The sequence below is a fragment of the Ursus maritimus genome, unplaced genomic scaffold, assembly GCF_017311325.1.
Source record: "Ursus maritimus isolate PB19 unplaced genomic scaffold, ASM1731132v1 scaffold_20, whole genome shotgun sequence".
NCBI classification, from domain to species: Eukaryota; Metazoa; Chordata; class Mammalia; order Carnivora; family Ursidae; genus Ursus; species Ursus maritimus.
In genome coordinates, this window is record NW_024424453.1 from 27224725 (window position 1) to 27246953 (window position 22229).

Sequence of the window (22229 nt, forward strand, 5' to 3'; positions counted from 1 at the left end):
TTTAGGACAGGGGGACATATACGAGGGCAGGGCTGCAATGTGCACGGTGCTTTTGCGCAGGGAGGAGAAAGGCTTGACCAAAATGAGATGGCTGGAGGAATCCCATGAAAACAGTGTGGCGTGGGGAAGCTGGAGCCATTTAGGGAGGGCGTGACAACTAGGGCAAGTCTAGGCTTCTGACAGACAGTGGGACAAGAGGGACAAGGGAAAGTTTTTGAACAGAAGGTGGTGAAGGAATCTCAGTCTTGTGTTAATAGGCAGAGCTGCCGTAGAGAAGAGAACCTGGAGAGAGGGATGTTAGTGAGAGACTAGAACTGGTCAGTGCAGAATTACTGCAATAGAAAGGAATGTTCTAGCAAACATCTTTCTGACACTGCATGCAAGATTTTGCTGCACTTCAGAAGAAAGAGAGGAGGCGTCTCTTAAAAAGACATGAACACAGACCAACAACCGAGTTCATTGAGACTTCTGTCAGAGTTTTCCAAATGAGGACATTTGCAATAAAGAACTCACAAATATAAATGAAGAAATGATGCCCAAACCAAACATTTGGAAACAGGATAATAATTCCACAATCTGTGAAGTGATTCCAAAATCTCTGTTCAGAAATAATATTATTTATTTCCCAATTCAACGCTTTTCTAGTAAAATGAAAACAGTCTGGAAATAACAAATGAGGGTTGTCTTTCTAGGGGAAGAGGCGGGTAATGGATGAGGCTTCTGTCTGCGCTCTGCTCAGGGGCTGTTCCGTTTAGTCCTGGCAATTCTGCAGCCATGAAGGTCATTTCCTCACGCGAACTGCACTTCACATGGGTTTCTCTGGGGACTGGGGCACAGTGACACTATCTTCGCTTTAAGTTAACGGATCCCCCTCCAGGGCGCGGCTAAGTGTCTGGGTGCGGGGGTCACTGTGCTCTCCACTCGCTGGGCTCTCAGGGAGCACCAAAGACAGGCTGGCCCCTAGGCTGGGGTGGGGGTGCAGAGCACTTGTCGTGGACAGGCCCACAGTCCCGGGAGCCACAGGAGAGCACAGTGTGAGACGTGGTGTTAGGATGGTTTGGAATCAGACATTCCACTCAGGACCTTGCACAGTTCCCATTCGGGGACCTTGGGGTGGCCCTGAAAACGCACCTCTCAGAGCTCCCACCCCTGGGGGCACAGCTGACTCATGGCCCCGGCTGCTGTACTCGGAAACCACCACCGCATCCACACAGAGCCCCGTCTCCCACAGGCGGCTTCCAGCCACTGACTGAGAGAAGTGAGCATGCTTCGAAAGACCCGTTCCTGACTCTTCTGCTGGGCGGCTTTTGCCCAAAGACTACCCATCGGACTCACCAATGTTTCTTCGTACAGCATGGCGGTCTAAGAGTCTTCCCATCTAATCCTCCTTCCTGCCCTCTCTCCTTCATGGTGATGGCTCTCCCGGCTTCCTCTGGCCTCCCTTCCCATTTCCCCAATCTCTGGCACCTCTAATCCCATCTTGGCATCTGCTTTGTGGAGGACCTGATTTTATGCAGGCCTGAATCCCCCTATCAAGGATTCTCTGCTGGGCCCTGCTGCATCCCCAGGGACGGGCTGCTCGCTGAGTCTAGGAGCTGTGGCTTCATACTTGGGTAGCTCTCACCAATTTGCATGTCTTCCTATCCTTATCCAAAATTTGTCTTCTTCTCAACGGTCTCAGTTCCACTGACTAAAGTAATAGAGAATGTTCCTTCTTCCACAGAATGGCTTGTCAAATAGCTAAAGAAACTAGTTAGGTCTCCCCTGAGTTTTTCCTGCTGAAAGGAACGGCCAGATACTATGAACATTTCTCCCATGACATGCTGCCACCTGAAGTGGCTCTTTTCCAAATGGGGCTCATGTTGTCTTTTTAGGCATGTGGCCCAGAGCTGAATCCAATTCTCCCACTGCTGTTTAAGCAGCAAGTATTAGGGTAAAACTAATATCTCCCATGATCTGTGTACTATGCCTCTGTTAACATGACCATCAGCCTTTTTTGCATCAAGAACACATCCCTGCCATTTGATTCTGAAATCACTGTTAGATATAACCTTTAGGTTTTCTCATGATGTGCTCCTTCTCTTTTGTTTGTAGAGTTGGCTTTTGGCTTTGACTACAGGGATTTACATGTATGTTTTTACCTTTATGGTGTAACATTTGCTTTGGCCTATGAATCTGGTAAACTGAAATAATTTTTTATCCTGATTCAACCACCAAATGCACCTTCTCTTCCTCCTAACTTAGCATCATGGCCCAGGTCCATTAATGAACTAATTAAACAAATGTTCACTGAGCATCTGCCATGTACCAGTCACCGTTCTGGGTTCTAGAGATTCCATAGTGAATGAAAGAAAATTTCTTGTCCTCATGGAGTTTATTTTCTAGTGGAGGGATTCAGAGGCCAGATGTAATCAACCAATCACAAGGGATGTTAAAATATTAAGTAACAAAAGAACAAATGGAGCAGAGGAGAAGGGACAGAGAATGCCAAAGTGTAGGAGGCCGGCTGGAGAAGGCTGTAGTTCTAAATCACCGATCAGCAAGGCCTTGCCTGAGAAGTAGACGCAGAAGCACAGGGTAGAAGGAGGGGAGGGGGCCACGTGGACACCTGGGAGAAGAGCATGTGAGAGGGAAAAGCCAGGGCAACGGTTCTCACCTGGGAGCAGCTGGTGTTCCAGACGAGCAGCGAAGAGCCAGTGGGACTGAAGCAGAGACGAGGCCGCAGATGATGGCTCCTACCCTGAGTGAGAGGGAGCGCCACGGGTGGGTGGCGAACAGAGGGGTGGCATAATCTGACTTACACCTTAACGGCATCACCCTCTGCTGCGTTGCAAATAGCATGCAGGGGCCATGCCAAAGCGGAAAGTTCTCGCTTCACACTATTGCAAGGATCCAGCTGCAAGACTGTGGCTACTCAGACCAGGTTCGGAACGGTGGAGGTGGTGAGAATGGGGGTGGTCAGATTCTGAATACATTTAGCACATCTCACTGGATGTGGGATGGGGAAGAAGCAGAAGAGCCCAGATGACTCCAAGGCTTTTGGCCTGAGCAACTGGAAGAGTGGGGCTGCCATGAAGGGAGACGCGGCAAGACAGCAGAAGCTGTCTGAGTAGACAAATGCACGGGTAGGGGGTCCAGACTGGAGACACCAGTGCAGAGCCGTCCGTATTTCAGAGATACCGAAAGCTGCAGAACAGCCAGAGATCCTCGCGGGAATGAGAAGAGAATACAGGAGCTAAGATTCAGGAGAGGAGGAGAAACAGCCAAGGGGCTGGAGAAGGCAAGGCCAACGAGATGGCAGGAAGCAGGGGAGTGTCATTACCTAGAAGTCAAGTGGCAATGAATGTCCCCAGGAGGACAGAACGTGTGAAAGGCTGCCGCTAAGTTATGTAAGAAGAAACCAGGAACCGAGCTCGGAGTTAGCAGCAGGCTGGACGCTTAAGTGGGGATGGCTCATGGCCGGCATTCCCGACCTCGAATGCACCGTGCAGAGCCAGGGAGAGGAGGAAGGTGGGGCAGTTTCTGGAGTCCGGCCAGATCACGGGGGGATCCTTGTTGGCCCACCAACACAGGCGGTCCGGGGAAGCCTGCTTCTGCCCACCCCTGCCACGCTCACTGCCCAGCTCCACGCTTCCCTCCAGCCTGCGTGGAAACATGATTTATATGTTGCCAGCCACATCAGTGCCATACGGGTTTTCGGGCTCATCCTCTGTCTCTAGAGCTAAAGAACTATGGATGAAAAACTGGAAAGATGAACTCTAACGGCCTGAGGATGTTAATGGACTCGGTTCTTTTCTTTGCCTCTAATTCCTGGAAAACCATCATTCAAGACTCAATGTATTTGCCAACCATTGTGTCAGGCTCTTGTTCTAATCACTGGGGACAGAAGGATGAGTAAAAAAAAAAAAAAAAAAAATGTCACAGCTCTGCCCTGAAGATCCCTGGCATCTAGCTGCTGTTAGTGTTAAAGAGGTAATCATAGTGCAGGGTGATCCAGAAGCAATCCAGAGCCAAATCTGAGGGGAACGCCCCTGTTACACAGATGGTAAAGACCTCCGAGCAGCCAATCAGCACATGGACCCAGGAGAAGCTGCCAGAGGGTAAGGGTCACCACTGCCCACACTGCTCAGATTTATGGTGAAGACAGACGTTCACAGGTCCCCTTGCAGGCTGTGTATCCTCACGCAAGTCACTCTCAATGTCTTACGTTTTAATTGAGATGGGATTTAGCACATGGGGAAGTAAAAGAGTAAAAGAGTGTTACTCTTCCTTCCTGAAAATCAGGGCAGCTTACATTTGGTGCTCTGACATCGGTGATCACCTATGGCGACAAATTTTTTTTTTTCTTCTCCAAGTGCAAATGCCACCTCTAAATCTGGTGTTTTGCATGTTATGAAACCTTCCGACAAAATAGAAAATAAAAAATGAGCTCAGATATCCACGCAAACACCACCTTCTTCTAGCAAAGCTAAGGCAGATTAAAAGAGGGATGGGAAGATTAATTCAAAGCAGCAGCCCCCAGGAACCCCGATTATGCTGGTTTCAACAGCAGGTCCTGGCCCGTTGTCTTTTCTCCATACACTTGCATGCTCAGATGAAGGAATAGTTATACTGAATGCTTGACAGAGTCTCTCCGTCACAAAAACGCTTTTGACTAAATTAAACATTCTATGGAGAGAAGAAAATGAAAATAAAGAATTCACAAAATTATTAAAATTTAACAAAGAAATAAATACGGACCATCCTTTAGAAAAAGGAAGAATAAAGCATTAGCTTAGGGGTTATTTGGGGAAAAAAAAGGGGGGTCCTGAAGGCTCAAGAAGGATGTGTTTGGGGGCGCCTGGGTGGCGCAGTCGTTAAGCGTCTGCCTTCGGCTCAGGGCGTGATCCCGGTGTTATGGGATCGAGTCCCACATCAGGCTCCTCCGCTAGGAGCCTGCTTCTTCCTCTCCCACTCCCCCTGCTTGTGTTCCCTCTGTCGCTGGCTGTCTCTATCTCTGTCAAATAAATAAATAAAATCTTTAAAAAAAAAAAAAGAAGAAGGATGTGTTTGTCCTAAAGAGGAGATGCTCCAAAGACCCAAATATGACCAAAATTGCCCTGTACCCCTTCTTAGCACAGTAAAGGGGCTGGACCTGATAAGAAGTCGGGATGCAAAGGAAAGACTGGGGAGGCGCAAAGTGTCCCTGTCAGGCACTGAGGAAAACCAGCTGGGTTTGGAAAGAACCAGGGCCGGGAGCGTCTGATAAGAGAGGCTATTGCCAGTAATAAGAGGCCCTTTAAATGTGTCAGAAGCAGCGAGAGACTTAACCTCCACTGGTCAAGGGGCTCAGGGATGGAGAAAATGCAAAGACGGCCTGAGTCAGTGCGTCACTGTCTCCTTTTCGCCAAGGAAGACTTTGGGGAGATCATACTCCCAAATTGCTTTTGAAGCAGGCAGATCCAAGATAGTATGTCACACACAGCAGAGAAAGCGTACAGAATGTTCTCGCCTGAGCTGACAAACGAGATGTGGATAAATTGCTGGGACACGATGGCCCCGGCTGCAAGTTATGAAAGAACTCACAGCTGACACGGGGCAAATGTGGGCCCAAACTGGTCACGGGCCACCACCGCCCATGACCTCGGGGCTGGCCCTGACCAGACACCACCCAGCCCTCCATTCGTAAGGAGGGCTCCAGAGGAGATCAGAGGGTTGCTTGTGGTCTGGGAGGGTGGCGTGAATCTATCTCAGGAGTTAACCCCAAATCCGGAACCTTGAGTCTTCATGTGTGGAAGACGTGCCATCCTATCTCCGGTTCACCTGGACGATATATTTTAGGTTTATGACATTCCTTGACCCTTTAACTTAGTTACCGACTCAGTCATATTCAAAGTTTTCCTCTTACTCATTTTGTTTACCTTATTTAATAAGGGTATTTTCACACCCCCCCCAACAATTAAGCATCTCACATCCCAAAATATGAGAATGAGTTGATGCTTTTTTTCTGGGACAATTACTGAGTTCTAATGCGTTATCTTTGCTTATTAAAAATTGCCTCCTAATGTCTTAGTTGATTTTCGTGTCAAAATAATTCTTTCAACAGCTTTAACCATAATCCATTTGGGGATATAATAAATGATATAACAGTTTACTGTATTAAAATACTTCATTTAAGACATCAAAAGTACTCAGTTTTAAAGAAAAATAGTAGCAACACACACACATTCAAAATTAAGTTGATCTATTGGAGTAAAAAGCCTGAAGAGTTTATAAAAAATATGAAACTTGGATTTCACGTTTTGGCAGGTTTCATCTAAAGGGAAAACGGTGCAGGTAGAAATTACACCAGGGACAGCCTGACTCTGAGGTCACCTCTCACCCACCTCAGGAGCTTGGCTGCAGGTCACAGCTGAGTTCCTTTCACCTTGGCTCAGGTGACAGCCCTCATAAGTCTCCTGGAAGAGAAATGACCTCCCCACTTAGGGATACTTTTATGTGTGAACTGTCCAAGGAGGCCCATAGAAGGAGCCCATCCGCATTCCACATGATAACTCCTGCTGGGCGGGGGGGGGGGAGTATTCCCTGGCCCTTCCGTGTGGTTTGTAGCAGAGGGAAGGTCCCCACAGTGACCCCTCAGAGAGGTGCTGTTGCCCCACACCGAGCAGTGTGCCTCTGAGCTTAGTAATCTCGTCTACCTTCGTGGGCATTGCTTTTTCTAGGACAAATATCCATCACTCGATGGGCATTTGGGTTGTTCACACATGTTGGCTACTGTGAATAACGCTGCTAAGAACATTCATGTACAAGTTTCTGTGCAGACCTATGTTTGCATTTTTCTTGGGTGTATGTCTAATTGTAAAATTGCTGGATCGCATGGTAATGCTAACCTCTTCTAGTCTCTCTAGAATAGCATTTTCCAGCCAAATTATTCTTGGACTAACCACCCGCAGTCTGTATACTACAGACCCCAGCTATGAGGAAAACAAGGCAGGGTGAGGAACAGTCAGGATCCCAGGGCCCAGCCCAGGGCAGTAGCAATTGGAAAAAGAAGAACTATGGGCCCTACTGTAGATGAGATGCTGTAGAGAGATGTGGATTCCTATTCTGCCATCTGCTTACTGTGTGATCTTGGACCGAGGTCACTTAACTTCTCTGGGCCTCAAATTCGTCAAGTGTAAAACAGGAGTGTTAATCCTTATGCTATGGATTTTTCAGATGTTCTGTCGATGTGCCCTGTGTAGTCTATTGCTCCTTCCACCTAGATCTAGTCTGCCAGGCCAGGGGGCTCAGCAACCGCCTCAGAGTCTCCTTCTGGGTCCACCCTCTTTACGTACGCAAAGCGATGCCTGGGCATAGTTCCGGACGTAAATGTGAAAAGCGCAACCCAGTGACAGTCGTGGGTACTTGAGTGATAAATATCTCTGAGGGGATAAATGAACATGTCTACCCAGTCAAGATGGAAGTGATGGAGAAGAATGAGCTTGGAGAAGAGGCAGGTTAACAGCAGGTTTCCCTAGAGGTTGGTGTGATAAGACGCTGCAGAAGACAGATGGTTTCCTGCGACATCTCACGATGACCTGAAGTTTTTCTGGGCAGTCATCTAGGATGTAAACAATAGGTGCCGTGTCCTTGAGGACAAGAAGACCTTGTGACTCTGAGGAGGGGATGAGCCATGGCCCGTCCATCTGACAGTGTGACTTAGGCCCAGGTGTCATGGATGCTTTCTTCGCTCTGTCCCTGCCTTTCTCCTGGTCTTGTCACCTGTATCTCCTTACACCTAATATCCTGTCCCACCTCCCTCATACATTTCTGGGCCTCTTCACTTCAAATTACACTGCAGCCAGATGACTCTTTCCAAAGCTTGATTCACACATGTTCCTCTGGTGCTCAAAAATCTTTAATGCAGGGCGCCTGGGTGACTCAGTCAGTTAAGCATCTGACCCATGATTCTGGCTCAGGTCATGATCTCAGGGTCCTGAGATGGAGCCCCGAGTTGGGCTCCATGCTCATCAAGGAGTCTGCTTAAGATTCTCTCTGTCCTCTGCCCACCCTCCCCCCTTCCCCACTCACGTTCGCTCTCCCTTTAAAATAAATAAATAAATCCTTAAAAAAAAATCTTCAATGGCTTCCCATTGGAAAAAGTCCCAATGTCCCTTCTAACATTTAACAACATGGCAGCCACTGGCCAGTCCAGGCTGCCCCCCATTGTCCCCTAGAGGAGCCCACTGCTTTCTTTAAAAGAAAGCCCATAGCTCCACACGCAGTGTCCCAGCAGAACCTAGCTTTGGAGATCTCTGACACATCTCTTCATAACCCAGTAGCCTTCAGAGGCACAGATCGGGCCACACGCTGCCCTGCCTTAGCCCCTCTTGACCATGTCCACCAGAGCACCCCTTCTCCCCTCCTCCCAACTCACAGCCCTTATTTTAGTAACTCTCATCGGCTGTAATTCCCACCTTGGGACAGTGCCCTGTGATCTAACTTTCCAGGTGCTCATCTCTGCTCTCCATCGCTGGAATAAACTCTTTAGGGCATAAGTCATGTCTTTAGCCTCTTCGCACCGAGTTAGCACATAATAGACGTTCCATGAAAGTTTGCCCTTACTGTAGTGATTGCAGACTTTTTTCTAAAGACACTGGAAGTAAAAGGGTCAGAGAATCATGTACTGGTACCTAACACGGATAGTGGCCCTTCAGGGAGAAAGGTGCAGGGGGGAGGGGCGGCAAGGGTGTGAACTGCCTTCTGTGGGGCAGGTGGAGTGCAGCATTGAGGAGCCTGTACCCGGGGAGGAATACAGAGGGGGTCTGAAAATAGCAGTCCTGGGGGCCCCGGGACAGGAGTGCTTCTACGTGGCATAGAGGCAGAAGCGGGAGGCTAGGGCCATCCCCACCTCACTGAGAGGTTTTAGCTGAAATGCTACCCTAATGTTAGTAGCTTTCCAATCAACTTTCCTTCTTTTTTATGGGCTGTAGAATCCTTTCTCCCAACAAAATTTCCTTGAAGCATTAAAGAAGAAACAGAACAATTCAGAGCTGCTCTGGGTGAATCAGAAGCAGGAGTCCCAGAGCCCTGAAGCCAGTCCATTTCCTAGCTCTCCAGCCCAGACTCTGAAGGGCTCACAGAGAGATCCAAAAATTCTGGGCAGCCTCCAGAAGTCCCCGTGAGGCCTCAGATTAAATTATGGGCGCTCCTAAAAGGCATGGGTGATGAGATTGGGAGTGAGGAGTTGGGGGCGGTGGGTTATCTTGTTCCTTACATGAAACACATTTTTAAGAAAAAACTAAAATCTAGATTTAAATGTCAGCGAAAGACTTCAGGCCCACCAACACTGAAGACAAAGAACGGTTTGCACACAGATGAATTGTGCAAACGATGAATTGTGTTTCCTCTGACATTTCTATTCTGGGAGATAACTTTGTCGAGAAGGTATTGCTCAGATAACAGGTTCTCCCTCTGATGATGAAAACTCATTTCATTGCACAAATATGCTTGAATTTTACATTAGGAAGCCTGACTCATTAAATATTTTTGGTGCAGTAACACTTCTGGCCAAAGTAGATTAAACAAATAAGCAATTAGTTTGGAGACTGGGTATGAATACAGAAGCAGAATTAATTATTTTTCTAATTGTTTTCCCCTATTGTGGACATTGACTTCTTGGCTTTTGCTCTGGGCTTGCCTTGAGATGACACTGACACCCCCTTCCAATCTCCCTCTTTACCTTGGAGTCAACTAAGGACGGAGGACTGCTCTGTGGGGGGTGCCATCATTTGATTCTGTTGTGGAATAGTGGCTGAGTCTCACCATGGGCTCAGTGATGCAGAACGTGGGGGCTTTAGGCCCGGGTGGCTGAGTCAGCCCTATACCCTGGACAGGTGCTTCCTTCTGGGGTCCATCCACGAGGGTCCTGGTTCCAAACCAAGGGGCGGGTATGGCAGCTGGGGGTTGCGGGTTGGGGGCTGCTCTGGGGATGTAGGTTTAAAGCAGAGGCTCTCATTTATGGTATCATCTCTGATGGGGGGGGGTCTTTATTGGGGTCATCCAGCTGACCCTGCTAGTTCTCAGAATGTGATCCCAGATCAGCAGCACCTGGAAACTGGTAAGAAATGCAGAATCTTGAGCCCCGCTCCAGACTTACTGGATCAGAAACTCTGGGGGTAGGGCTCAGCAATCTGTGTTTTAACAAGCCCTTCAGGGGATTCTGATGCACACTTAAATTTGAGAACTATTTGTCTAGAAATCTAGAAATCAGAATATAAAATGTTGAAAGGACATCTGAGGTCATTCAGTTTTCTGCCAATTCTTCCAATTTATGGATTTGAGCACTGAAGACCAGAGAGGAAGTGACTTCCCTAAGTCCTCAGCAGGTGAGAGCAGAGCCAGAAATGACGGGGCTGGCCATCTTTCCCCTCACCCTACACCCAGACCTGGGGATGCCCAGCACGAGGGAGGGCAGGTCCTCAGGCAGAGAGGGGGCTCCAGACAGGTGGAAGTGTGTGGAGCCCTGTGCCAGAGGAAGGGAGCATCTGGTTCATGGAGTCCTGGGCACCCTCCTAGGTCACCGTGCCTGGCTCCTCCTCCCTGCCGGGGTAACCAGAAGGCGCACCGGGAAATGGCCCTGTGCTGTGGAAAGGATGGCAAACCTGAGCGCCGTGGCCCCGAGGCAGGTGGGAAACTCTGAAGGGATATGTGAGTGTACAAGGGGCACTTGTTGGACGGTGCCTGGTCCCAGGGCAGGGAGGCCGAGAACAGACCCATCAGCTCCGCCTTTCACAGGCCTGTCAGCCTGTCCAGGTGTGGGACAAGCACGGCGGCCGCTCCGGTTTGTTGAATGTTTGATCACAGAAGGCAGTTCACAGAAACCCTGGCCCTGGCGAGGCCATGGGAGAGAGCAAAGGATACCCTGCAGCAGACTGTGTGTCCCTTCCTCCCTGGCTATCACCCACACATTTCAGCAGGGCACCCCCACATCGGGGGAACCTACCACCACCACCCTAAGGCTGACATTGCCACCACCGATACCAGGCAGGGTTGCTGTGTCTGCAGTCTCTGGGACTCTCCTCCCTGATCCTGGAGATGGAAGTCTCCAGGCTGTAGGACCCAGAGCCCCAGAGACCCAGAGCCCCTTGTGCTGTCCTGCAGGCAGGTTTCCACCCTGCAGTGCCCAGCAGCGAGCCCGTCTCTGCACGCCACCCTCCTCACGACAGCATGGGTCTCCCTCCCCTTGACTCCTACTCCCTGGGACACCTCTGCCTCGCACCCTCTGAAATGTGGCGGTGTGCAGTTTCATGCCCAGCACACCTCAGGGTCGGGAAGTGGGCTGTGTGTCTTCCTTGTCCCCAGTCACCACCTCCACACCGCTGCTCATCATCTCCCGCACCCTCTGTTAAAATGTCACTAAGCTGGGCTGCCGCTCTCGAAGCTTGGGAGCGCTGTGTACTCCCTCCTACCACCAGCCCCGACTCATTGAAGACTTGGGCTTCGGTCTGCTCCATCCCAGGACTTGCCCTTCGGTCCATTGGAAGAGTGCACTTTCTGTCCCCTGACCCCACGACTCCCCTACGTCCGCCCATTCTCAAGGTACACTTGGATTCAGCCTCACCTGAAGTGGCTCCATCTTCAAAGCCACAAACTCAAGTCTTCTCCTTCCTCTCGGCAACCTCTGACGAGCCACTGCAACTTTGGCTGGCTCACCCGGCCCTCCCGGCCTTGACTTGCACCCCACGCATCAGCCCCCTTCCTTATGCGCACCCCTCGTTATCCAGCCCAGTTCCATCTTTGCAATAGCATAACTGGCAATACTCCCTCAACCCTCAGGCGTGAGTTGCCTTTATCTTTTCTGAGGACACAAAGCAGAACTCATCCCGAGAGAGATCCACTATTAACTTCCTGTGGGGTCAGCCATGCATTGCTGAGACAGTCACATAACAGGGCAGATGGACAGCTTCATAAGCACGCGATCACCGGCTTCCAAGGAGCCCCCAACGCTTTCTGGAAATGAGAGCTTTCTCTGCTCCATCCCATCTCCCATTCTCTGCAATGGCACTGCCAAACTTGCCATTCTCCTCAAACCTTCGACCCCAATACTTCTCCATTCACCCTCAGTAACCAAGCTTATCTCCCACATTGTGGAGAAGATATCCAGCTGCGTAACTAATACCTGGCCTTGGGAACTCAAAATCTCCACAAATTACACAGCAGAACTGAACCCCCCTCCCCTTGCCTCTGTTCCTGAGCACTTCCAGGAGCCCCTGGAATGTGTCCTTTGTATTTGCAAACCATCCGCTCAGTCTCTTGCTTTGTTTTCTCTGTTCTCCATGTCAGCTGTCCTAGGAAAGCTGCTGACTGAGCCACATTTCCAGTCCCCTCCCTAAGGATGTGTGGCCACATCCAGCCCGACCCCCACAACCCGACAGCCTTCCCTCCCTGCCGAACTGCGGCACCTCATCACTGAGCCTCAAGGCTGCCTATTGTGCTCAAACTTCACCCTGTTCCTCCCGCAAAGCTGCCTTCCTTGCCCTTCCAGTCCTTGTCCTGGGCCCTCACTCTCTTCCGGGGCATCAGATAAGCCAACAGACGCCAGGAGGTCCTGTGCCCGCCCAGCCCTCTGCTCTCCTCACTTCCCTCCCCACGTGCAAACGCGTGCCTGCACACAAAAGCCAGCCGGCTGGTTTATGAGGCACCACAGACCATGAATGTTATGTAAGGCCGCAACAGAGGACACTGTGTTGACGCACAGGGGTTAGTGGAGGAGTGAGACCTGGTCTTTTCCCTCGGGAGCCATAAAGTCTACCAGGAGAAATACGGCCTATGTGCCTGAAAAACCAGTGCACGTTCAAGAACTCATTGTGCCATCCTTATGACTAGTACAGTTTAGAGAAGGGCAATACACACATCAGGATTTTCTATGGGGCAGATATGCTCACAGGGGGCCCTTGTGCCCTTGAGCTCTTCCGGACAGATAAAGCATTTGCTCTGTTCGGAAAGGAAAGGAAAGGAAAGGAAAGGAAAGGAAAGGGAAAAGAAAAGGGAAGGGAAGGGAAGGGAAGAGGGGAGGAGAGGAGAGGGGAGGGAAGGGGAGGTGAGGGGAGGGGAGAGAGGAAAGCAGAGGAAAAGAGAAGAGGGAAAGGAAGGGAAGGGAAGGGAAGGGAAGGGAAGGGAAGGGAAGGGAAAGGAAGGGAACAAAGGCACACACATTTTAAAATCCTAGGGCTCCATTCTTTCGCTGATGTCCTGCAGCTCGGGTCTCAGAAGGAAACTGATCCCAAGGCCTGAGGGTTGGCAAAGAGTCTCCCTTGAACCGGAAAATATTTGTGGTCTGGTGTTGCCTTTATTTACCCAGAACATTTAATGTGCCTTTTTTCTCCATCTTTCACATCCGCTCAGAGAAGATGTTAATTTTCTGAAATTAAACACTTAGCTTGATTACTGTTTTGTTAATTGCGGTATTCAAAAACCCCTGGTGCTCCTGCCTGTTTAACATGGCTGGTGCTGTGAAAATGATAGGCACGGAGTTGGCACGCCGGTGGACAGACAGCGCATCCGAACGCCATTGCAACCACCCCCAGCTATGCTTGCTCCAGCTGCAGGGGCCTTGCCGGAGGCCGAGGGGCAGCCCGGGTCACAGCCCACTGTCCCTCACAGGGCCATGTTTGGGGAGGACAGCGCCCCCAGGAAGTTCCAAAGCTCAGCAACATCTGGAAGGATGTAGGGGCTTAACCACAATCCCAGCACCCGCCCAAAGATGCTTGAGGAAGGAAAGACCACAGAGAGAGCTCAAGCTGCACCGTCTGCTGATGCCTGGGCTGAGTCTAAGAAAGACTGAGGCACTCATTCATACATCTGCTTGATAATTTATTAATCCATTCAATAAACTTTTATTGACTTCTACTATTTCAGGCATCTAGTTAGCCACTGGGGAACAACAGCTAATAAGATGGATACAGGCACACTGTCCCGAAGAGTATAGTTGTGGCTCACGGAGCCGACATTGGCTGGAGGAGCGCAGGGCAGACACATCACCAGGACAACTCCTCTCTCTCACCTCGTTTGCCAAGGCCACAGGGCGAACAGCACCTAGCTCATAATCCAACCAGAAGTTCCCTCTGTGAGGTTCCCTCTATGAGGAGGGTTATTGCAATCTCATTTGTACTTGGAACAGGGTAAGGAACATACTACAATCTCACTGCCAGCAGTCTGTCCCATTTGCGTTTAACAAACCACGGACTTGAAGTGCCTGGCCCAAGCTGGGGTACAACGCGCAGATGAGCCCCAGGCCCCACGGGGCCCTCTGGTCCTCCCGCAGGGATGCAGGGCAGGGCATTCTCAGCTGCTCCCCAGCTGTTAGCAGCATCAGCAGGCACTGCCCAGGACCGGAAACACAGAGAATACCCACGCGCAAGCACTGAGAGGTCCAGCAGGTGATATCTGCCCATGAGAAGTCCAAACTGGTCAGTTAGTGAGCAGTGAAACAGCCCACCCCACACTGTCCTGTTCAGCACAGCCACTGCAAAACCGAGATGCTCTCTCTCTCTTACATGTGGCTGCCTCCTAACTTTTGGAAAGTGGACGTTGGCACCACAGCAGGCTGTGGGACCAAGAGCCCAGCTGAAGGGCCGCCAGTGTTGCTTCCCAGCTAGTCGTCTGCTCCCTTGGGACTTGTCTGGGCCTGTTACTCCAGTCCCAGGGAGTGCTGTGGACTAGAATGTGAGTTCCGCAAGGCACAGATTTTCATCTGTGTTGTTGGCTGCTGTGTTCCTGGTGCTTAGAGCAGTGCACGACGCACAGAAAGCCTCAATAAATATTTGTTGAGAAAGCGAACGAACGGGAGCCCCTAGAAGCAGGAACCCATGAGTCAGCCTGTGGAAAGCAGTCACAAGACCGTGTTGAATGAATGAATACATTCCCAAAGTTAAAGTTCTTAAATAAATAAATAAACCCCTTGGAGTAAGGCTGAATCTCACTGTGCTCCTCCAAGTGGATCAGGGCTGCTGGCATCATCCTAAGATTGCTCCTTTCAGTTTTCCTTTCAGGAGCCACCGAGGAGGGAGATACCTGGACAGCCGGCGATCACCACACCCCTGCCAAACATTTATGCACTAACTCCTATGTAGGGACTAAGGGATCCTGGCAAGTATTTATCAAGGTTCCCTGTGCCCAGCACGGTGTGGTCCCTCCCTCAAGAAGCTGAGGTAGGTGAGAAAGTCTGATTTCCCATGGAGCTCACCATCTCATAGGGAGCCCCAAGGCTGGGGGGGGGGGTCAAGCCATGGTTTTGATCAGTGACAACACAGCCCTGTTTGCAAATATGGCCCGGACCTTTCTGAGACCACTTAAAATTACCTTCGCAATGTCAGGGCTTAAGAAACAATAAAAACAACCTTTTTAGAATTAACAATGGGAAGAAAGCAATGAAATGAACTATGAAATTGAATGAAGAACAGTGAAAATTTCATTTACTTAAGGTTTTTAAACTTTTCTTTATTAATTTGAATGAAAGTTTTCTTTAAAGTCATTCCAGTCTTTTTAAAGTTCTGACTCAATCTTTTCTCTACTTCGGAGCAAATTTCGCCTACTAATTTCCAATGAGACCAACCCCTAAAAATGAACTGGTTTCAGCATATGGATCTTAACACTCTAAATTTTTACAGGCAGCACTGTAATATTGTTTTAATATTTAATTTTGAGATTTACATAATATCTTTCCTCCAAAGAGCTCGATATATTGCAATATCATAAAATTCCTTTTCATATTCAAAGATTATTCTTTATGCATGCAAATACTATATTTAACCAAGGAATAATGCAAATTAGGTGATGTGTTCAGAGGAATTGGTGGCCTAGGTAATTCTTTTGTGGGAAAAGTAGCATCTCTGAGTGACTTTAATTGTCTAGGAGCTTCAAAAACACCTTAAAAATGGACAAACTATAGGGACTTATGACCATTAATGGAAGTAATGCAGTATCTTTTAAACAAAATTAAGTAATGGGTTGTGTCTGTGGGCACAGTGAATATGCTAATATCCCACATGCAGGAGGCACAGTGGGCCACACGTGGACCGTGGGTAATATAAATGTCAGATATAAATACTGCTGATGGCGTCATAAAAGTAAGAGGGCAAGCGCTGCTTCTCTGAACGCACGAGGAGGAAAGACGGACAGGGTCCTGTGAGTGGCGGCATCAGCCTGGCTCAAGTACACGGTTCTGGCTCCACGGCCTCATCAACTCCCTGGGACTTGGCCGCTCGCCTTTCTGGTGCCCACTCCTCCCTCGAAGAATGGCCAAATGGAGACCTGTCATTTCTCTGATGGGGATGACATCAGTCCCAAACAAAGAGATGGAGGGGCCTCGGAAGAGAGTCCAGCAAACTGCCATCTGGCTTAGAAATGAGGCTCATCTCCCAATCCGTAGCCTGGTTCACAAAGTGACTTTCTGTCCCATCTCTTTGCTTGTCACAACAGCTCTAGGAAGCAGGGGTCATTACTCCCATTTGACAGTTGAGAAAGGGGGGGGTCATGGCACAAGTCATGTGAAGAGCAGAGAGAGGGCCCAACTGCAGGATCCCCTGCTGTCCCTCTGCCACACTGAGCACAAGAGGTGAGAAAGGTGGGGGCACCTGGGTGGCTCAGTGAGTTAAGTGTCTGCCTTCAGCTCAGGTCATGATCCCAGGGTTCTGGGATCGAGTCCTGTTTCCAGGTCCCCACTTAGCATGAAGTCTGCTTCTCCCTCTGACCCCCCACCCCTACCCCAGCTCCTGCTCTCTCTTGTTATCTCTCTCTGTCTCTCTCTCTCTCTAAAATAAATAAATAAATAAGCTTTATAAAAAAAAAAAAAGGTGAGAAAGGTGACTGTCCCACGATGGAATAAGGCTAGACCAACACAGCACCCTTGCCATTCAGGCTTGGGGTAAATCAGATTAGCCCTCTGAACCGGAGGTTACAGACCGCAACCAACAGGTCAAATCTAGTATTGGATGTGTTTGGCTCTCAAGTGCTTTAAAATTTTCTAATTAGTTGTCAACATTTTATTATTTATTTATTTTTAAAGATTTCATTTATTTATTTGTCAGAGAGAGAGCACGAGCAGGGGGAGCAGCAGGCAGAGGGAGAAGCAGGTTCCCTGCTGAGCAGGGAGCCTGATGCAGGACTCGATCTCAGGACCCTGGGATCCTGACCTGAGCCGAAGGCAGACGCTTCACCAACTGAGTCCCCCAGGTGCCCCTAGTTGTCAACATTCTAAACCTAGGTTTTCAGCTTCTAAGCTCTGGCAGCGCGGGTTATGGCAGCACTTGCTGGAGCCGAGCAGAGGCTGGCCCTATTCTCCACGGTTCTCTGCGGCCCTCACCACTCCCTACTGCCTGACACTTGGCCCTGCTTTGCTCCTCTCCATTGCCGGCCAGGCCTCCTGGGCCTTGGAGTTTGTTCTCTCTCGCTTACCTGGTCCCAAATTCACCGACTCTATTTTATTTTGTGGCAAGTTGATTTTTTAGATGTGCCGGTCTGATTTGTCTTATTTATTTTTTCCAAGATTTCCTCTGAGGTCCCCTTCCCTAACTCTGACATTCTGAATCTAGTTGGCAGAAAAAAGAAGTCAAGTTTGTCATTCACTTTAATTCTCTCTGACAGCCAGATGATCCGGCCATCAGATGAATCTGGGGCCAGGCGCCACAGAATGGCTGCAGGAGTTAGTGGTGATAACAACCTCTCTGCAGATCGCTTGGCCACTGGAACAGAGAGTTCCACCTGATCTGGTCTATTTTAAACTCAAGGCAGCTGTATTCAGTGCAAGGCTGCATCCCTGAAGACCTCACGTAAATCTGAGCTTGCATAATTCATGACCAACCCTGACCAAAGATGATGGACATTTTTTTTGACAGCTGAAGTGGCCCAGCTATGTGGCAATAGCTTAGAGAGAGCTTACAACTTACCCGGCTCACCAAAATGCAATTTTTGATCAGTCGGAGAATAAAATGGCTGCAAATCTGAGCATGAAACCTAGAAACATCATTGCTGCCTGTGAGATGCTGAGGAGATTCTGAAAGCACTCTGACCCCGGGTTTCTTCATCTGATCCACGTCAGCTCAGCATGGGCTTGGCACATGGGAGGAGCTCAAAATGGTGGTTCTCTGCCACTGCCTGTTGCCTGGGTGAGGATCTGATCCTGCTTGATCCTGCTGCTCTCCAAGTGATACAAGACCCTTGAGTTGCCGTGACTATAGACATGACTGGGGCAGTCACAGAAGGAGATGGAAGACCTCTGCATCTCAGGACCCAAGAGATTCTTCAGTGTCCCCCCAGTGATGCTTGTCTCTGTGTGCCCTATGGACCAAAGATGATCACAAAACCTCCTAGGGTCTCTTCTTAGATCGCAGCCCTTAGGGCCAAGAAAAGCCTCTCGGTAACTCTGGTGGACTGATGCCAACCATAACCCTTTTTAGTGGATACCTCCATCAGCCACGATGAGCTGCCTGCTTCCACTGGGCAGGGCTCATGAGAGCAGCAGGACGCAGCGTCAGCAGGGCATGTCTGGGCAGCCCGGAGGAAGAAAACCTGCCCATCCGTGTCTGCAGAGCAGTACGAGCTACACGCCCAGCCACGGACGCGGTCTGTGGCTTCTGAGCAAAGGAAGAACCAGCCCAGAGCAGCAAGCAGCCTCCCAGGATGGAGTCTGGTAGTCAGGAGCATGAGACTTCCAATCAAGTCCAAGACCACTTAGCAGCCAACTTATCGAAGCCCTTCTCTCATGCGATCCTTACTGACTCCCACGGCCGAGCTCCAATTCACCTTGGGGCACCTCGGATCCCTCAACAAACACACGTTCATCTCCATCCCGATCCAGAGGCAGGGAAAAGTCTCTTAGGGTTCCGTGTCACAGAGACGTGGCACGACTTAGGGACCATGCGGCCGTCTACCTGGGCCCTTAATGGATCTGACTGATATGGCTTTTATGACACCTGCTATTTAGTCTCTCTTTCATCTATTCTAAAGTGTGTCACTTAGGGACGTGTGGGTGGCTCAGTTGGTTAAGTGTCTGACTCTTGATTTCGGCTCAGATCATGATCTCAGGGTCGTGGGATCGAGCCTGACGTCGGGCTCTGTGCTGGGCATGGAGCCTACTTAAGATTCTCCCTCTCTCCCTTTTACCCTCTCCCTCCCCTGCTCCCCAAAAGTGTCACTTCCATTTGTGTTTCTAAACTGTTCTTGGAGAGGTACAAGCCCAAGTGTTTATTTTGTGAAGGATCTCATCTTTTAAAAGAATGATCTGTTGGTAAAAAAGAGTTTGCATTCACATGTGGCTCTGCCAAAGCAACGAGACAGCGCCATGTTCCTCAGAGCCGCACAGCCCACAGATTAGGACCCATGGGTCACTTGTCACTTGTTTCTTAATAACCACATGCCACCAAGAAGCATCCTTCTCTCATTGATTGTAAACTTTCTAACACCCAAATTCCAGACTCCCAAAAAGAAATCCCAGATTGGAAGATGTTGATGGGGCTGGGACTCCAAAATCGGGGAAGGATAAGAAAAAAGGGGCTGTCGGAGGGGGAACCAAGGGCACGAGAAATCCACTCCTGGAGGAGCAAGTGAGTGAGGATAACAACAAGTATTTGGAACGCTGGCGATGCCGGGCCCCTTGCAGGAGCCCCGGTCCCTCGGCGCCTCTGCAGCCTGGGAAGGTGCAGATGGCGAGACAAGCAGGTGGGCAGGTTCGGGACTCGCGGGGTAAGGAAAGGGAGGGCCGGAGTCAAAGCAAACCGCTCTAAGTGGCAGGTTTGTTCGCACATTCTTAGAGAGAGAGAGCAGACAGCCAAGCCCAGCATGACATGACAGCCTGGCAGGATTATTAGTCCCAGAAGCTGGGACACTAAAATATTTCAGCCAGTTTTCTGCCTTAAACTCTCCAAGGGAAACACTGCTCACAAAGGCTGCCCGTGTTCCGTGCTCAACGTGATCCAGAAATTACCATCCCCTTTTCTTTGGGTAAGACAGACTGTCACAACCTTTGTCTCCATGGCGCTGGGGCTGTGGTCACCAGCTGGAGGCTCCCACACTTCCACGCCTGTTTTCTCACTGCACACGCATGCATGCAAACACGTGACCATACACATACATACAAACACGCACACACGAACACACACAGGCTCACGGCAACAACGCAGCCATCTGGACAGCCATGTTCTCCCACAACACCTTTTTTTCTCCTGAGTTCTGACAGCTTAAACCCAAGAATCATCTGTCATCAAAAATGCCTGGTATTGAAAGAGGCAGAAGGAGCCCGAGGATGGGGAGGTGAGGAGCAGATGAGGACAGAGTAGGGAAGAGGAGGTTAAGAAGGGGGAGCTACACGGAGGGAGAGAGAGAAAAGGGACGTGCTTGGCTCCAGCTATTCCACTAACAAGCTGTCCTTCTAGAATCTGTTGATTGAGAAAAATCCATAATTCCAAATAAGATCACAGTCCATTGCCCACGACCCCCACTGCCTATAGACGTTCCCTCTGCAGTCTTGCGCCGTCACCCCAGGGAAGAGATTGCTCATTTCTCTCTAAGGCCCCGGGTATTTACCGCATATGCACCGTGCACACGCCTCGCATGCACCATGCTGCAGATTTGGACTGTGTGTCTATATCCTGCAAATTCTGGGAGGAACAGTGGTGTCCAGGTCTCACCGTATCCCTCACAGTGTCTGGCCCACAGCGTGTCACACATCGGATGCTAACTAAGCCTCTCTTAATAACGAGTGAGGAAATAAATAAGTGAGTGAGTGCATGAAGGGGCTGGTTAAATGCATATAAAAAGAAATGGATTGTTGCAAGAGGTGTAAAAAGTAATAAAGAGAAAAGGTCAGAAGAGGAAGAGATACAGAAATAAAGAAGAGAGAAGCAAATGTGTTCTGAGCTGTGCATGCCACAGGGATGTACGGGCTATCAGGAGTGATCTATTGCCGACACTCTGAGGTCTCCATCACAGTGCAGCATTCATTTAAGCAAGCCGTACAGGAGAATGTGCTCTTGAATTACATGGTTTAATTGAAAAATAATCTATGAAGGCAATACTCCCTCGGTCACATGATTCCTGGGAAGTTTCCTTCTTTGGGTTTTCTGATAAAGCAGCACTAGTGTTCTTAACATCGTACAGGGCTTCCGCCCACCCGCCTACCCCTCTGTCTGTCCATCTACCACCCATCTGTCTGTCTGTCCATCTATCTTTCCAAAGGCATTTGTTGAGCCCCAGATGGATGAAGAGTACTGGCTTCTACGCTGACTTGGATAGACCTCTTTGCTTTCCTGCTGAGCTCGAGAATATCCCTCGGAATCCAGCTCACTCTCAGAGGTGAAACACTACACCTGTTCCCTCCATGGCCACAAATGCCCATCACCTGATGCCTTCACTCCTGGGAGGAGGCCTGAAAGCAGAACGGGTGTGGCTACAGCTTTGTTCCTTCAGAGATGGACAGGGAGCCCCCGCGCAGACAGACAGAAGGAGCACAGATGCCTTCAGACTTACCAGCTTGGTTCGTGGTGATGTTGACGGAGACATGCTGTGGGGGGAAGGGGCTCTTGCTGGAGACTCCGTTGACGGCCTGGATGTCAAAGGTGTAAGGGGTGTGGGCCCACAGGCTGCTGATGGAGACTCGGCACTCGGTCAGGCCCAGCTGCCTGGGCACAAACTCCACGTTGTCGTCACAGCGGGAGCAGCTCCGACGATCTGCGCGGCACTTTCTACAGATGATGTTATAGGTCACATCGTCCCGCCCGCCCGTCTCCCTGGGCGGATGCCACTCCAGAATGATGGACGTCTCGTTGACAATGGAGATGACATTTCGGGGGCCTGATGGAACACCTGCAAGGAGACAAAGGGCCCAGTGAGGCTGGGCAGAGGCTTCCTCCTCCAGCCTCTCTCCATCTGTCTTTGGTGTGCTCCCACCCTTGTCACAGGCACGCATCCTCTTCTGTCCCTCATCCCCAATCTCCACACTCCAATCCATTCCGAGAAAATGCGGTGGACAGCGATGACAACTCGCCGCAAACTGCCCTCTCAGTAGTCCCCACTGGGACTTTCAGTCATGTGTGCCAAAGGAGAAGAGGGTTCAAGGACCTGGCTTCAAGCCTTTTTGTTCTCAGAACTACGCCATTTCCCCCAGCCAACCTGAGCGTGTAGTATGTATGTATATTAGACACTTAAATGGATTCCTGTCTTTTCTTAATTAGTGTAGGGGGGGTTGAGGGACATGAGTGGCCCATCTAAGG

General features: G+C 49.9%; 1 protein-coding gene across 1 annotated transcript in view; it reads right to left on the reverse strand.

The window, feature by feature from the left end:
- EPHB1 (EPH receptor B1) overlaps positions 1-21967 on the reverse strand; it is a 112521-nt gene extending 90554 nt beyond the window's left edge. Inside the window, exons 1-2 of the mRNA XM_040636595.1 lie at positions 21907-21967; positions 21487-21822 (exon numbers count right to left, since the gene is read on the reverse strand). Of these exons, the coding sequence (XP_040492529.1) occupies positions 21487-21822; positions 21907-21967 (397 nt within the window). The remainder of the gene's footprint in view (positions 1-21486; positions 21823-21906) is intronic.
- Positions 21968-22229: the final 262 nt, after the last annotated feature.